The 16,103-nt window shown below is 35.4% G+C and overlaps 3 protein-coding genes across 7 annotated transcripts; 1 reads left to right on the top strand and 2 right to left on the bottom strand.

Annotated features, from left to right (window-relative positions):
• The first annotated feature begins 551 nt into the window (after positions 1-551).
• On the top strand, positions 552-4,689 carry LOC100117567 (ras-related GTP-binding protein C). Of its 2 annotated transcripts, none has more exons than XM_031928692.2 (7): positions 552-1,507; positions 1,602-1,750; positions 1,843-2,249; positions 2,326-2,462; positions 2,552-2,694; positions 2,836-2,984; positions 3,130-4,689. In XM_031928692.2, exons 2-7 carry the CDS (start codon positions 1,737-1,739, stop codon positions 3,414-3,416), a joined length of 1,137 nt encoding a protein of 378 aa, XP_031784552.1. In that variant the 5' UTR covers positions 552-1,507; positions 1,602-1,736; the 3' UTR covers positions 3,417-4,689. The 2 variants fall into 2 exon arrangements, with proteins under 2 accessions (XP_031784552.1, XP_001601765.2); XM_001601715.5 differs by having other exon boundaries at positions 552-964.
• LOC100117492 (gamma-tubulin complex component 5) lies at positions 3,580-10,140 on the bottom strand. Of its 2 annotated transcripts, none has more exons than XM_016988107.3 (12): positions 9,953-10,140; positions 9,399-9,827; positions 8,896-9,330; positions 8,612-8,828; positions 8,232-8,541; positions 7,966-8,162; positions 7,357-7,898; positions 7,006-7,294; positions 6,734-6,934; positions 6,562-6,644; positions 6,325-6,484; positions 3,580-4,905 (listed from the first exon to the last, which is right to left on the bottom strand). In XM_016988107.3, the coding sequence occupies exons 1-12, from the start codon at positions 10,022-10,024 to the stop codon at positions 4,691-4,693; spliced, it is 3,150 nt and encodes a 1,049-aa protein (XP_016843596.1). In that variant the 5' UTR covers positions 10,025-10,140; the 3' UTR covers positions 3,580-4,690. The 2 variants fall into 2 exon arrangements, with proteins under 2 accessions (XP_016843596.1, XP_001601715.2); XM_001601665.6 differs by lacking the exon at positions 3,580-4,905 and adding an exon at positions 5,293-5,692 and having other exon boundaries at positions 9,953-10,132.
• Positions 10,141-10,724: 584 nt separating this feature from the next.
• On the bottom strand, positions 10,725-12,467 carry LOC100117444 (protein roadkill). 3 transcript variants are annotated; one of them, XM_008210500.3, is made up of 2 exons: positions 12,381-12,467; positions 10,725-12,291 (listed from the first exon to the last, which is right to left on the bottom strand). In XM_008210500.3, the coding sequence occupies exon 2, from the start codon at positions 12,167-12,169 to the stop codon at positions 11,087-11,089; it is 1,083 nt and encodes a 360-aa protein (XP_008208722.1). In that variant the 5' UTR covers positions 12,170-12,291; positions 12,381-12,467; the 3' UTR covers positions 10,725-11,086. The 3 variants fall into 3 exon arrangements, with proteins under 3 accessions (XP_008208722.1, XP_008208723.1, XP_001601681.2); XM_008210501.3 differs by having other exon boundaries at positions 12,367-12,462; XM_001601631.6 differs by having other exon boundaries at positions 12,354-12,442.
• Positions 12,468-16,103: the final 3,636 nt, after the last annotated feature.

Below are 16,103 nucleotides of genomic sequence, written 5' to 3' on the forward strand. Positions count from 1 at the left end.
AATTTAAATATTGTTTTTGATTGACAGAAAAAGAATTTTACGCCGTGTGGAGCGGAACATATTGTAGAAAGTTTTCTAGGGATTTATTCAGTATATAATTGAAAATCGGTAAAACACTACTGCGGCTCTGCAAATGTATATATAGGTACAAACGTACAAGGCGAACACCTCCGCAGACCTCCGAGTCATCGATTTTGACGAAATGAACCACCTGTAGTGTCGCTCTAATAGATTCTACTCACGAAAGACATAAGAATTCGATTTTCTGGTACACCTGGTTTTTATTTTTATAAAATTTACGCAGAGAAGGAATCGAGCCCGTGAAAATAAAAATAAGACGTAAAGATTCAGGATTAAAAGAAGCGAACTTTTTTTATTAATTAAAACGACGCTGATTTTATGTGTATGAAGGCAAGTTGTTGCAAGTTTACTAAGAAAGACAATCGAAAAAATAAGTAGATATAGAGAAAATCTTCAATTTCAAATTTTGCGCCCAATAATTTATATGACAGTGCAGGTTTCTACTTTACCATCTCCATACCTAACCTCAAAACCTATATACTCGGCTGATTACACCCTCCCCCAAATGCGTGTTATTCTCGCGAGTAAGAGAGAGAGACAGCCAGAAAATCTGCAACAACCAGTAGTCTATATATGCTGCAACAGCAAGCTAACGTAGGTATAAACCCGTGCTGCAAGTTGACACTTAGTCGTCATCATCATCATCATCATCGTCGTCGCTGAGTCTCTGAGCGTAAATAAACGGTGATCCGCCCAGATGCGACGTCTGTCCGGGAGTCGAGGCCGCACTTGACCTAAGGAATAAGGGATAGGGACAGCCCTCGAGTCTCTCTTTTTCACGCCTGCATCGCGAGCATTGCGCAACGCTGCACGTTTTTCCTGCAGCGAGGAGAACAGCTAGCGAGAAAAGCCGAGAGAGGAAAAACTGGCGAATCGAGAAATGGTTAGTACCTATATGCCGTTTATTACTTGTACACGTACGGATGGCTACGATGTCTCGAGCGCGTAGGAACTGATAAGGCCGCGATTAGGGAGCTTATATTTAGAATTGCGCCTGTGTTTACGCCCAATGCTAGGCTGATAGGAGATAATTAGATATTAGTACCTCCTCCTCTAGGAAGAGGCTGAACTGAATGAAGATTAGCTGCTATGTGGACTATTGATATGGTGAATGGAGTTTTTGGAGCACAATGACTACTTATGATTCATCGATTGTTTTAAATGAATATAGATGCTCTTTCGTTTGGAACCTTAACTTTGGACTTGTTATCAATGTCAGAGTATACAGGAACAAGGAGATTTAGATGAACTTTTAAGAGTGGGAATTCTTTTTGATATGGTGAATGTTATCCAGACGGAGAATGCAGTTGTTATCATTCTGTTTCATTATCATATACATTGTATTGTAATGCCTGATTTGATAAGGCTTTAATGCCACTGTGAATTCAAATTGGAAATTTGCTTTAGAATAGAGAAGTTTTATAACGTGGGTTGTTAAAAGTTTTTAAATAATTTAATAATTTGAGAATATGAATCTGTAATTATGAATGTGCATTCATGTGATTCTTCCTGAAATTTAGGATGACGATGACCAGTACCAGTCTGGCTACGATGTGGGTTCCTTTCCAAAAGATTTTGGATATACGCCTTTCGATGGTGATGGCGATGGCTCTGCAGGTCCACTGACTGGAGATCAAAAACCTAGAATATTGCTGATGGGTCTTAGACGGTATGCAATGATACATTGATTATGCAGCTCTTGTTATTTTAGCACTGACTAATGTAACAGGTTGATTATAATTCATGTCTTTGTTCTTATAGAAGCGGTAAATCGTCAATACAAAAAGTTGTCTTTCACAAAATGTCACCAAATGAGACCTTGTTCCTGGAGAGCACAAATAAAATCATCAAGGATGATATCTGCAACTCAAGCTTTGTACAGTTTCAAATTTGGGACTTTCCTGGACAGATAGACTTTTTTGATCCTACATTTGACAGTGACATGATCTTTGGAGGATGTGGAGCCTTGGTTTTTGTCATTGATGCACAGGATGATTACATGGAAGCTCTAAACAAACTGCACCTGACTGTTACAAAGGCATACAAAGTTAATCAAGCTATAAAGTTTGAAGTTTTTATACACAAAGTTGATGGGCTATCTGATGATTACAAAATGGAAACTCAGAGGGACATCCATACAAGAGCAAATGATGATTTGATTGATTCCGGTACTTAAAAATTTACATTTATAACGAATAAACTATTTTAGTTGTCATAAATTCAATTATTATTGTTATTCATTAGGTTGCGATCAGATACATCTAAGCTTTCACTTAACGTCAATTTATGACCACAGTATATTTGAAGCATTTAGCAAAGTTGTACAGAAATTGATTCCGCAGTTACCAACGTTGGAAAATTTATTGAATATACTTATCTCAGTGAGTATTGCACAGCCCATTCACTAATCATGTAATTGAAGGTATATTGTCACAAATATGTTATTAATTTTACATTTTCATTTTTGTAGAACTCAGCAATAGAAAAGGCCTTTCTTTTCGACGTTGTTTCGAAAATATATATTGCGACGGACAGTTCACCCGTTGATATGCAAAGTTATGAACTCTGCTGTGATATGATTGATGTTGTAATCGACGTGTCTTGTATATATGGGTAAGTAATCTAACCATTTAGTTGGGCGGCAGATAAACCCGTTAAACGTTTTCCTGTGCATACCTTTAAAATTAAGCATGCTATAATTCATAAATACAATTTAATTTTAACTAATTTTTGTCTTTAATTTTTTAATTTTAGATTGAGGGAGGAAGTAGAAGCAGCGGCGTTCGATAGTCAAAGCTCTAGTTTAATTAAGTTAAACAATGGAACGATTTTGTACTTGAGAGAAGTAAACAAATTCCTCGCGCTCGTTTGCATTTTAAGAGAGGATAACTTTGATAGACAAGGTATACATGAGATTATATATCTAAATATATTACAATGTAAACAAATAATAGATAACTAATCCAACGTTTAGAATATAAATAATCAAAGGATTTATCTGTTAAAAAACTGATTCATACAGTGTTTTCAAGTTACAATAATTTCCAGGCGTCATCGACTACAACTTCCTATGCTTCCGGAACGCGATCCAGCAGGTGTTCGAGTTGCGTAATAAAGCTTTGGCCGCAGCGACCAGCAACAACACTACCGGTATCAGCTCTAACAACCATTCGACTTCACCCGTGAGCAACAACCTTTCCGAACCTAGGCCAAGCAGCTCGCTAGCTGGTGGTTCTCAACCATTAATGCCGACGACGCAGCCGACGACCAGTGCGGCGGGCAACAGCAGCGGCTCTCTCACTCAGAATGGCACCGCCGTGCTGGCGCAGAGCTAACCAAGCGAGCATTGCGCTGCTGAGTTTGCCCAGTTCGATTTTTTGGGCAGAGAGACTTTCTGAAGAATCGTATATTTTTCTAAACAAAGCTGAGCGATAAAATTGCTGGTTTGGTTCCGGTAGGGATATTAGATTTGAAATTGATAAGGATGTTTAATTTTTGTTTTTTTTTAGAAAAATTTGGGACTCGTACAAACGATCAAAATCATAATTTGGGTTACATTTTCACTTGTAAATATAAACTAAGAATACTTGCGATGATTGATGCAAATTTGATTGTTAATAAGGATGTGAACCAACTGAGAAATCATGGCATATTAATATCTTCGCTCTGTGAGAATTGACTTACATCTCTGAGCCTACAAAATGCTAGAATTGCAGACGCAGTCGTTGATAAGACTTTTAATCTCTGTCGGCCTAAGACGCTTTAATGCTTCAAGGCCAGTAAGAAGAAAGGAATTCGACGAATAGTCATCACAGGTCACTTTTGTTTGAGGCATTTTCCTTTCCCGGTATAAATGCGACGTAGAGAATCTCTTGCCCTATAGAGACGTGTAGAAAGAAAAGGATGAAAATTTACGATATGTGCTATATATGTGTACACTACTTGTAACGATATCAAATGTAACTAATATGAAGATAAAAGAAAAAAAATTGTATATATATAACTATAACATAGTGTGTTGAGCTATTTTAGTTTGTGCAGAAAACGAGAAAGAAATCTTGACGACGAGTTTTTACTTCAAAAGTCGTTGTCGTCGTCGAGTCTCGATTCCTCCACGACCTCGGACAGGACTTCGTTGACGATCGACGATGAAGAGTCGTAAGCATCGAGCAGCTCCTTACGCCGGTACCAATGCAAGTATGCAAAGGCTCGCTCGTACTCGTTTTGGGTTCGAGGATCAAGACTGAAATCGCGGCGAATTGAATTATTTTTGTGTAGATTATTTATACGCCTGGAGCTTCGATTGGTAATTAGAACGATATGGTTAACTTTCATTCGCGGATTGAATTGTGTTAGCAATGATATGATTGAACATTTATGTAGATACCAGCAAGCCTAAGGATTTTACAATTAAATCAAAATTATTACAGCTCGACAAACTCGTTGAGTAATTTATGAGTAGATTAGTTTACAATTTGTAATTACGTTTACATTGTTAATTTTTACTAATACAAAGATGCAGGAGTAAACATCAAATTATTGAGCATTTGTACAATTCCTTTATAGAAAAAAACTTAAATTTTTATATTTGTTTGTCTGAGAAAAAAACTTAATAAAAAAATATTCGACTAAAATTGCATTTCTGCGCGTACTTTCTGTCTCTGCGCCTGGGGCTTCTGTTTGGAAGTTGCAAAGGAATTCCCGAAGGTGGTAAGCTCTGGTACGCTATCTCATTGAGGATATTACGACCAAGATCCGTGATGTTATCTCTCATAGAACGAAATTTGCAGTGCATTGCGGGAAAGACAGGGAGAAGAAGTTTGTCTACAAATTAAGTAAGAAAGTATTTGCATTTAATGGGATTTGTAAGAAGATTTGTTTTTATTGTAAAATTGTATTTTTTTACATTTATAAAATTGAAAATCATATTTATGTCTATATAATAGAGTACTGTACTGCAAAAAAAGTTGCCCACAAACAACATTCGAATTATATGAAGGTTCTTTTTAGTTTCTTTTTAATCTAAATAGAAGTATGTACATGATTTGCACGTTCTGTGACTTATAAATTGTGGGTATCTTTTTATAGACTGATATCCTTATAAATTATATTATTTTAAAAAACATATTGTATTAGTTCTATTAGTAAACGTATTTGTGTCATATTTGTGCAGGTAAAAAATTGTTGGTAAACTAAAAATTAAAAAAAGAATTATTAGAAAAAATTATTTATTTTACAAAAAGGGTATACAAATGAAATTAGCAATGAAACATTTTTACATAATGAGCATAATAAGATGTACATCGAATGAAACGGCGATGAGATTATTTAGTGGCTCATTCAATGAATGTTATGTACAAAAAAATCAAAATATCACAAATGTGTTAACTGATTGAAACAGTTAAACTAAAAAGAAAAATAATTTACTTTAGAGATTGTTATTCGTATTCCATCTCTATTTAAATTTTTTATCGTTATAGTGCCTGATGATGCTGTTTAAGGCGATGTAAAAAAGTCTAGTCTATAGAATAAGCCAAGGGATGTTATTTGTGTGTATCACTGTATTAAGTCGCTGGCATACTGCAGTTAAAGGCAGAACTCAAACCAGTCACTGCAAACAAGGTAATAAGAAAAGTTTGATTAGTATTGTTGTTTAAATTCTAGAAACAAACTGACTTGAGCAATGAATTTCCTTTGCTATTCAAAAGTTTATACAAAAAAGAAAACGAAAAAAGAAGGAAAATTGATGCAATACATGCAGTTATAAGTCTAAACTATAAAATTTTAGTAATTAAAAAACTCAATTTTTTTCTAATTCATTGCACAAAACATGATTACTCTTATAATAGTTAATAACAAAAGTAAATAACCATGCAAAATTATAAAATCAAACATTAATCAGTATCCGTAGCTATACAAAAAAAAATATTATTTCCTATTTATTCGTATCTTTTGCTCTAAAATAACTATTTTTAACTATTCTTAAGCTCATCTTTGGTATGTGTAGATCTTACTGATATATAATTATTTATATATAAATATAAGCCATTTATAATGTATAATATATGTAACTAATTTTGTAGGTAAACAAATTTTTGTCATAAAAAACTTATTTGTCTTTATGCGCTTCGCCGGCAAGTTTCTCAAAATTTTCGGCGTTGATACGCGAGTCTGTTGCATTGACAACTTGTGGTTTGATCTGTACGACATATTGTAACAGTTCGCTACAGATCTCGGACTTACGGTAATCGGCATCCTTGTGTTGGACAGCATTATGGAGTCCCAGAGCCAGGTATGTATGGTATTTAACGTAGTCGTTCTCAAGTTCGTCCAGAGCTTTGCCGATGAAGGCTAGAGAGGTAGGCTGCCATCTATCGCGAATATCCTCGCACATCTCCAGCAGCTAAAACAAGATTAAGAGAGTTGACAGATTTTGTAGCGAATAAAATAGTCTTGCATAGAAAAGAGAAGTAGATGAACCTTGTATATTGTTCGCGTCAAGTCATCAAATTTTTCTGTTTGGAGACAATGCTCATGCACGTTATCCAAATATTCACTGTGAACTGCGAAAAAAAAAACAAATTGAATGGTAAAATATGAGTGAATTTGTAATGTATTAGAGCGATAAAATGGGAAGTTTGCAATCGGTTACTTGTAATAATGGCTTCGAAATTGTCAGCTTGGGTAAGAGCTTTTTCAAGAGTACTACCCAAGCTTTGCAATACTTGGCCTGATAAGTATGCATGTATAGATCCAACAGCGTGAAGCAACCAGAATCTTAGACTCTCAAGTCTCCTGATGTGAAAATGTTGTACAATATCTGGTTCTACGGATTCAACCTGACTTTCCAAGTCTAAAGAAAATGAAAAACTTTGTTTACATTTTTATGTAATAAAAAAAATTTTAATATTCTATTGTGAATACCTGCAAATCGCAAATTATTAAGAGTCCATAGAGCCCACTTAAGCTTCAGTTCAAACCTGAATATTTTATTGTACTTATCAAGGGCTTCCTCATTTAGAAGCATATTGATTGGCCATCCAGCTGCATAGTGCAACTTGATACCGTTGACTGCTTCGAGAACCTTTGTGGTCCTGATGTTTGACACAGTTATAGACCATCTGGAGCTTGTATCTGGCCACTGCTGTGATAGCACTTCTTCTAATAAACACGTGACAAAATAAGCGTTGTTCCACATACCATTGGATTCAATCTAAAAGAATATTCCAAATTAGGATATGCAAAAAATAAATAAATAAATAAATAAACACCAACCTCAGTAAAAATAAGCTTGGTGAATTTATTCATGATATGACTAGTCTCCATCATGTAAACCGACCTCATTAACTTCAGCTGCTCTTCTAATTTGTACTCTCTAATTAATATATCTTTCACTAGTTTGCTAGCTCCACTGAATTTCAATTCAAGCACCTTAGAAACTGCACATTCAAAAATTTTCCTCCAGGGCAAGACCATCTCTAACTTGGACAAAAACTCTAACGATTGTTTGCATTTCATTTCATCCTGTTTCCACTCTACCAACTGATTGCAGCTTGAACTCTTTGCATCAACGTTATCGCTGCTCGCATCCGATAGTATAAAATTTTCCAAGGCTTTGGCGTAAAACGGATTGTTCGAAGCAGACACTTGTTGCATAATGTTATGTTCCACGTCGGTATCGAAAGACTGAGACGTTGAAAATTCGACTATTCTTAGAAGACCTGAGTCTGTGTAATCGCTAGAGTTTGTATCATCGTACTTGGAGCACTGGGAAAGGATTTCATTCAGACATTCTTCGTGTAACGTTTTCTTTGCAACTGTAGGAACAAATATAGAAATTATTGTTTAGTACTTCGTAAAGGATTTTCGTCTAGTTTTGCTCACCATTTTCTTGATCCATCATATCCCAAAGATCCGAGATACGATCTAACGTGACGAGAAGCTCAATACTGCGACCCATTTGGTACACTTTGTGAAGCAGAACCTTCATTACTGGGTCCTTCAAACACAGTGGGTCGAGCTCTCTAGAAGCAAAACCTTCTAAAGGTCTGCTGTCCTCGCGGGAAACACTTTCAGTACTTCTAAAAGAGAATTTTATTTTTAATCTTTTGATCACATAAAACGAGTTTTTAGAAAATTCTTCCACTTACTCAGTACATCTAGCAATAATAAATTCTTCTCTCCAGTCTTCCAATCTACCTTCACTCAACCAAACATCGACAATATTCAGATATACAGAGAGACTAGCTAAGTATAACGTGGCACATAGATTGACCGTTTCATAACTGCTTGAATTTTGCATTTTGAAATATAAGCACGAAAGTAATTTTGAAGCTGCCTGCCAATTGGTCATCTTTTTCCAGTCCTCAACGACGCTTTTATGAATCTCAAAAATCATCTTCACCCTATCTAAATACCTCTTCAAGTTTTTTGATATAGAGAGAAATGTCTTTTGATCTTCTGTAAAGTTACCATGATTACTTAGTGTAATAATTCTTTGTAATACACACCATGAATTAATTAGTTTTACCTTGCTTCATCATTGCTATTTCGAAATCAACTAGTCCACTCTTTATTCTTAAAAGTTGTTGTTGCAGAGTAATTGCGTATGCTTCATAAGTTAATGGAGGCTTACGATTCTCAACTGAAGTATCAACATGATTGAATATATTTTCAAGAAAAGTCACCATTTCTCGAATCATTGTGAAATATTGATAGTATGAAAGTAGCATACTTTTAAAAGCAACCTGAATAAATTGAAAATTGTTAACTGATGTTGTTATTTTTATAGTCATAAATAATTGAAAAACATACTGTAGTTAAACTAGGAATTGAAACATCTCGTATGGAAAATTCACTTCCTGTTTCCTCTTGGAATAGAGCCATGGAAGATTGAATGTGAAACATCCACAATATTTCTCTGCAAGCTTGATACTCACTCAGTGTTCCAATTATTTTGTTACTCTTTAAGGTATTTTTTCTCCAGTGTTCATAAAGATGAGCCGCTTCAAACTCGCTCTTAACTTTGTACTGATGCCAATCCAGTTCATTCCACCAGCTGTTCTGAATATTTGTTTTTAACCAATTTTTAGATATAATTTCTTGTGGCAAACTTTTAGGAACATCGTGTATTGAGGACTGATATATGTTTGTACCCGAATTTGTGGCATCTTGAATGTTACCAGAAGTTTTTTGATTACCTGGTATGGACAAACTTAACTGACCATTGTTCTCATCTTCTGACCACTCCTAAAATTAAACAATAATGTAATTGTATTGTTATTACTTTGGATTATAAAAATAAGCAAAATACTTACGCTATCACTATCGCTGTCATAGTTACAAAAAAAATCTTCCTGCCCCTCCTTCAAATATTGTCCCCAATCAATCTCTTCAGACTTGTCATCCTCAGCAGTGATAGTAATATTCTGGCTACGGTCTCTGTATGGCTGTGAGCTACTGTTCAACTCTGACTTGTTAGTCTCATTGGCTAGATTCAAGAGTAGCGATAGCAAAGACCACTGTACATCGTACTGTGGATGCCTCTCGAAATCAAAGTTTGTCAAGAAGGATTTGACAAGCTCCTGAAACTCCTTGGCAACATCATATTTACCATGGATCAGAAATTTTTGTGTTATCTCCTCGATTTCCTTTTTAACAGCATGACTGTTGACGGAAAGGTATCGGTGGTGTTTTATTTGAGATAAGGCAAATCGCTCGCAGATTTGAAAACCTTCTTCACCTTCCTATTAAATGCATAATGTAAAAGCGAAAATATTTACTTTTTATTCATAAGATTATAAAGAAAGTTTTGAAAATCGTAAAACTCATTAGAATCGAGGTTAGTTTTTGGATTTTGAGGAAACTGTACCTCGAAACCGCTGATTGCCGTGATCAGAAGCTTTAGATCATTGTGAATATCCGTCAAAGTCTTCGTACCCATATTTGCATTATCGGTGTTAAATATTATATATTAATAAAATAGTTGTTTATTTACAAATAATGAACAGTGTATATATGTACAGTCCATGACGAATATGTATATATATATATATATATAGGTCAATCTAACTTGTATCTAACCTTACCTGATGTAAAAGATCACAGATATTGTTAGCAGACGATTTTTGGGATATCCTGTTTTGAATCGCAATAAGTAATAATATCCGCAAAATAAAAATTAAGATTAGGGTTTGAATTTAATAATTTTTTATACAGATATACTATATATATTTTTATGGAAATCATTGGGTCTATTAAATTTATAGAAAATGGAAAGTTTTGTATTATTTTGTATGATTCTTTCAAATATTTGTTGGATAACAAAATAATACGTATTACTTATAAATGAATATACCTACACCTTTTTGACGTCAGTATATAAAAAGATTGTTCGAAAGTTCTTGTAACTAATTCTTGCGCGCAAATTGAAAGCGCCTAAAAGCAAACTTTGATATAAATAAGGCCGAAAAAATTCGACATGAAATTTCACTGTTCCTCTCTTTATCTCTCCATACGAATTGTAAAATTTACGTCACCGTATTATCACTTCGTATAAAACTATAAAATTATATTTACTGTGCATGTAACCATTTGTAACGAAAATGTTTTGTCAAAATAAAAATATGCTGAACAATTGTTTAATAGATTGCAACGTTTATTACGTCAATATATATGAAAAAATACATATTTTTTTTCAAAAGCGCTGAAAAGTTAAAAATTTAAAAAAGCATGTAAATAACACAAGGCACATTAGTATATCCAAAACTAAATAATGTATAACATTTTTCCTTTTATGAATTTTCGAGGACTACACGTTACAATCTTTAATAAATAGGTATTATTCCAACAAAGTAGCTCTGTAACTTATTCTTTTATAAAAAAATAATCATTTTTCTGATCGACATTATTAGAGAGCACATATATTCAAACATTTAACTGGAACAAACAAAAAACTACTATACTATTTAAAATCTGATAATTTCAGCAACTCGTAGTGGGTATTTCATTTCTTCTTATCTGCAGCAAAGACAGAACAAACTTCGCATATAACGTTAGCAGGCAACTGTTGAAATTCCGGATTGTCGACGATGTCACAGGCGCTTTCGACCACGAATTCGATGACTTTGGCTCTCAGCACATCGACGCGATGTAGAACAGCGAATTTAAGTCTGTCCATTGCATTGCTCTTGTTAACGTCATTAGCCAGAACTTCCCCGCACATTCCCTTGAGACCGTCGAGCGAGTATTTGTCGGCAGCGATCAAGAGCTCATCAGTCATGGTTTCGATTCCGTTCACCTTGCCGGTGTACATGTAGCGCAGCATTTCCTGTAAAACCTCATGCCTGACGTCTACGATCTTCACCTTATTCTCGCGCTTTTCGCACATGTCGTTCCGAAACATCGCGGCGAAGACGCGGCTCCTTTTGCCGAGTATGCTCTTGTGGGCCCGCAGCGTCTTATCTTCGACCGTCAACTCGATGTCGCTGAACTCTTGCTCGTCCATCATTTGCTCTAAATCAGCAAGTAATTGTTTACTCTCAGTATATTTTCTCTGTATCATTAATGATGCTGGGTAGATCTTCGGCCTATAAACCTTAGTCGAAGTTTCTTTCTTCTCGGTTTCTTCGTTTGCAATGTGCTCGTTAGGCGTAATTAGGGAGATTTTACAAACAATCGCTAACTTATCATCGCAAAGCATATTCCAGTCTTTGTCTTCGATACATTCGCGTTTGACGAATGTCGAAAAACCAGAATACGTATTATGATTAAATACATGGTTTGGCAGAAATTCATAGAATGTCTCTAATCCTTTATTATCGAGTATTGAAAAATAAGCATCTGCTTTCAAATCGACATTATTTAAATTGCACAGGAAGATTGAGACATAGTCTTTACATTCATCCTTGTTGCCTTTTGGAAATAAACGAAGTCGCCATTTACGAAGATAGCCTGAATCCAATTTTGTAAACACTGGGGATTTCATAACCTCTCCTACACTCTTGCAGCCAGCACAAAAGTTCTTGATTACCCATTTGTATGTACATTTAATAGAGCTGATTTCTCCGACGCTATTGCTGGGCATCATGTCTTACGATAATAAGTTTTTCAATCAAGCACTGATTCGTATACGATGGACGTCGCGCACAGAGCTGCGATGCAGTCTTCTTCTCCGTATGTGAAGCCCTTATTTCAGCATCGATGAACCAACTGTAAGTACACAAGCATATAATAAGTACTGGTTAACAATTATTTAAAACATTTACCCGTACCGGTGTAACATACAGGCACACATATACCTTGCTTTGTTCCGACAGGACATTATATTAGGACCTGCAGTGTTAGCGCGCCATTTTTCATCAAAATGACTTACGTAGTATATGTAGCCCTCTGTTGACGTATAGCGCAAAGGTAGCGTTGGGCGCGAAAATGTTTTGAAATAAGCGTTGATACTTGATCTTGATTTATACAAATTGAGCATTGCATCGCGGTGATAGAGACGCAATCTAACGAGCAGGATTATTATTATATAACCCTATATCTGAAAATAGGGATTTTCGAAAATTTGATAAAGTAAAAAATAATGTTTATCCGTGTAAGTAAATATGCGCAATCATTACGTATTGATATTTCAAGAGAGGGAAGCCATGCATCTCTTTCGAAGTGTATTATTATATTGCTTCGGTGGTTTTCTCTGCACATTATTATTCGTATCTATATCAAGTATTATAAGAGATAAAAATTACACACATGTGCCCAACCGATTATACTTACAATGCAAGTATATAACATCCGTGTTAGAGGGTATGCGTATAGTTACGACGACTTTTTTTCAGATTCCGATAACCCACATAATTATATAGATATTAAGTGAGAAAGGGCATAATATTCGACAGTCGAGCAGTGTCGGGCTTCGCGGCAAGACCTAATATCGATATCAGCTTCAAAGTGTAAATTTGATCATGCCAACTCTGAAAAGATTGATACTGCTTGCAGTTCTCTGTTTGGCTTTGACATTCACCAACGGACAGCTGATAAAGGTCGCGCGTGACACCCATTACGAGGCTTCGCACAAAAGCGACCTGTTCGTCGACCGCAAGACCTTTTCACTCGGCGAGAACAAAGGCAATTTAACCTTTAAGCTCGAGAAGAACTGCACAATCGCTCTGGACACTCAACCCGGAAGATCGTGTCCCGTGACTTTGAAGACCAGCAAGTTACTGTATTTCACCGAGTACCTCGAAGTCTTCCCGTTGGGTCCCGCCAATAAGGCTGTCATCGTGTGGGGCGAATTCAATCAGACGAGGCCTGATGGACCGAACTATCAGTCCGCCAAGATTCTCATCAGGTACACTGTCGTCGACGTGAATATCTGCAAGAACAGACAGCTGGAGCTGCAGCCGGCCCTGAATTACACGACTTACCTATCTCAGGTGGCCAATGCAAAGTACGCGGTTTACGACGACTCTTTTGAGATTATAATTGAAAACGCAGAGATTCCGAAATATCTGAACAAGTGCAAGATCGACGTCGAGGGCAACATTGTTCTCAAGTCTGTACCGTGGATTACCAAACCTGCGTCCGAAGTTTTTCTTCCAGTTGTGGTTGGCTCGAAACCCAAGGCTTATCTACACAACGGTAACGGGCCAGAAGGAGAAAGCCGATTGTATATGTTAAACGCCGATAGTACGGTATAAACGGTAAGTACGAGCAATTAGTTTTTGAAATTTTGTTGATTTTATTGTACAAAACAAAGCACATACATTCGAAAATCTGATGATTTTTTAATCACTGCGCAGGATCGGAAAAATTGCTGTTAAAATTCCGCCAAGGCTTGATTTATCAGGACATATCGACTGCCCACAACACGATTGGAGTAGCAGCAGCGGTCACCTTTTCAACGTTGAAACTAATTCCTCCAATAGCCGTGTCGATGTCGTTCAATTCGACCAAGATGGCAAACTCAAGTTAAACACGACTTTTAACACATGGATTCATGTACAGTATTTGGAACTTGATAATCTACCGGCTGTTGGATTCATCTTAGTGATCGGGGGCTGTAAAGACGAAGCAAATTGCGATCGACCTGAATTCGGCATACAAAAATTTGTTCGAGATGGAACAGTCGTTGGATCTTCGAAATTTCCAGGAATCGATTCTTGCAAGGGTCGCTTGACTTTGCAAGTTTTCGAGAGCGAGCCGAAGAAGTACTGCGTAGCTTATTTGTGTAGCAATGCTTTCAAGTTTGATAATCTTAGTATCATTCAAGGGAAGCAGTTTGTGGATCTCTTGATTAATTGCTACACTGATGATAGTTAATAGATATAAATTTATCTTTTCTTTCATACTATGCGCAGTGTAGACAATAAGAAAAACGCGTAAATAAAGTAAAAAAGAGTTAGCGATGAAATAAATTTTACATTTATATTACTGTTTATTTATGCATATTGTACTAGCGAAAAACCTTAATTTTTTACTTTACTAGGAATGAAGGCGCGCTTTGCGCGCTCCTTATTCTATCTATGTCTAATAACCCTGGTAGAAAAAACAACATAAGTTTTGGGTACACTAATTTCTGCTAATATTTTTACCATATTACCTACCATATGTTACCATATTCTGTAATACTTTTAATATAAATATATTAACAACGCCCAAAGTCGTTGTCGTTAAGGTCTGAGAAGTGAATTTGAAGAAAAGTTCAGTAGAAGAGTCAGTGAGTATAAGCCTATTATTACAACCCTATTCATTTGCATTGTAAAAAAGCTAGGCAATTGAAATTTTACACAGATACTTGATATGCTACCTATAAAAACATGTAATCCAGATGATTTTAATTTAACTGTTTTCATTCATATTTTCACATTGAGGCACATGTGAATTTTTTAATTTGGCGGGTCACATTTTGCTTATAGGCAATTACGCAGTAAATACTATCTCTAGCACATTGTATTTTTGGTTTTCAGTCTATTTTTACATGAAGAAAGTGATAAATATTTTGCCTTTCTTGTCAAGACATTAATAAGAATTTTAACTCTTAACAGTCGTGAGAGATTTTGAGATCGATGCCTATTTCTCTATTTTTGCATTTGCTCTCATTCGAAAACTAACGGGTCTAGAGAGCGCATATTTTACATATAGATTTATTTTGTGTCAATGAAACAATATACAAAGTTCAATTAACCTTAACTGAAATACTTTTTATTTCGATTCCGACACTGATGTGAATAACTTATACGACTAAATAATTATCATGGGTGTTGAAGTCGAAATCAAAAGTATTTCAGTTAAGGTCAATTCAACTTTAAATATTTTCACAACCAAAACAGAAATATATATGCAAAAAATGAGCTCTCTAGAAATTAGTTTTTAAATGAGAGCAAATGCAATGCAATGGAAAAATCTCAAAATCTCTCACAACTATTAAAAGTAAATATTCTCATTAATGCCTTAACAAAAAAGCCAAAATATTTATCATTTTCTCCAGGTAAAAATACACTGGAAACCGGAAATACAATGTGCTAGAGATAGTAGTTACTGCGTGACTGTCTATAAGCAAAATGTGAGCCGCTAAATTAAAAAATTCACATTGCCGTTGGTGTGAAAATATGAATGAAAACAGTTCAATTATCTAGATTACATATTTTAAAATTTAAAGGGCATTGTAGTGATAAACTCAAATTCACTGACTCGGATACTGAACTTTTCTTTAAATTCACTTCTTAAACCTCACCGTGGGCGACTTTGGGCACGGAGACACAATATATCTTTATACTTTTTATTCTTTTAATTGCACTTCTCACTTATATTTAAAAAAAAACTAAATAACATACACACACACACACACATTATTACCTACTTCAAATAGGGTTAGGGTGACACTTTTCAATGCACATGTTTCAATACTACACTTTTGGTAATGATTAATTTATCAAGATTTCTTGTTGGTAATATTGCATATAGTTTTTTCTGAATCCGCTATTCAGATTTCATACTATTTAACCTCATTTCATTTTATTTTA

The sequence above is a fragment of the Nasonia vitripennis genome, chromosome 4 (assembly GCF_009193385.2).
Source record: "Nasonia vitripennis strain AsymCx chromosome 4, Nvit_psr_1.1, whole genome shotgun sequence".
NCBI lineage: Eukaryota > Metazoa > Arthropoda > Insecta > Hymenoptera > Pteromalidae > Nasonia > Nasonia vitripennis.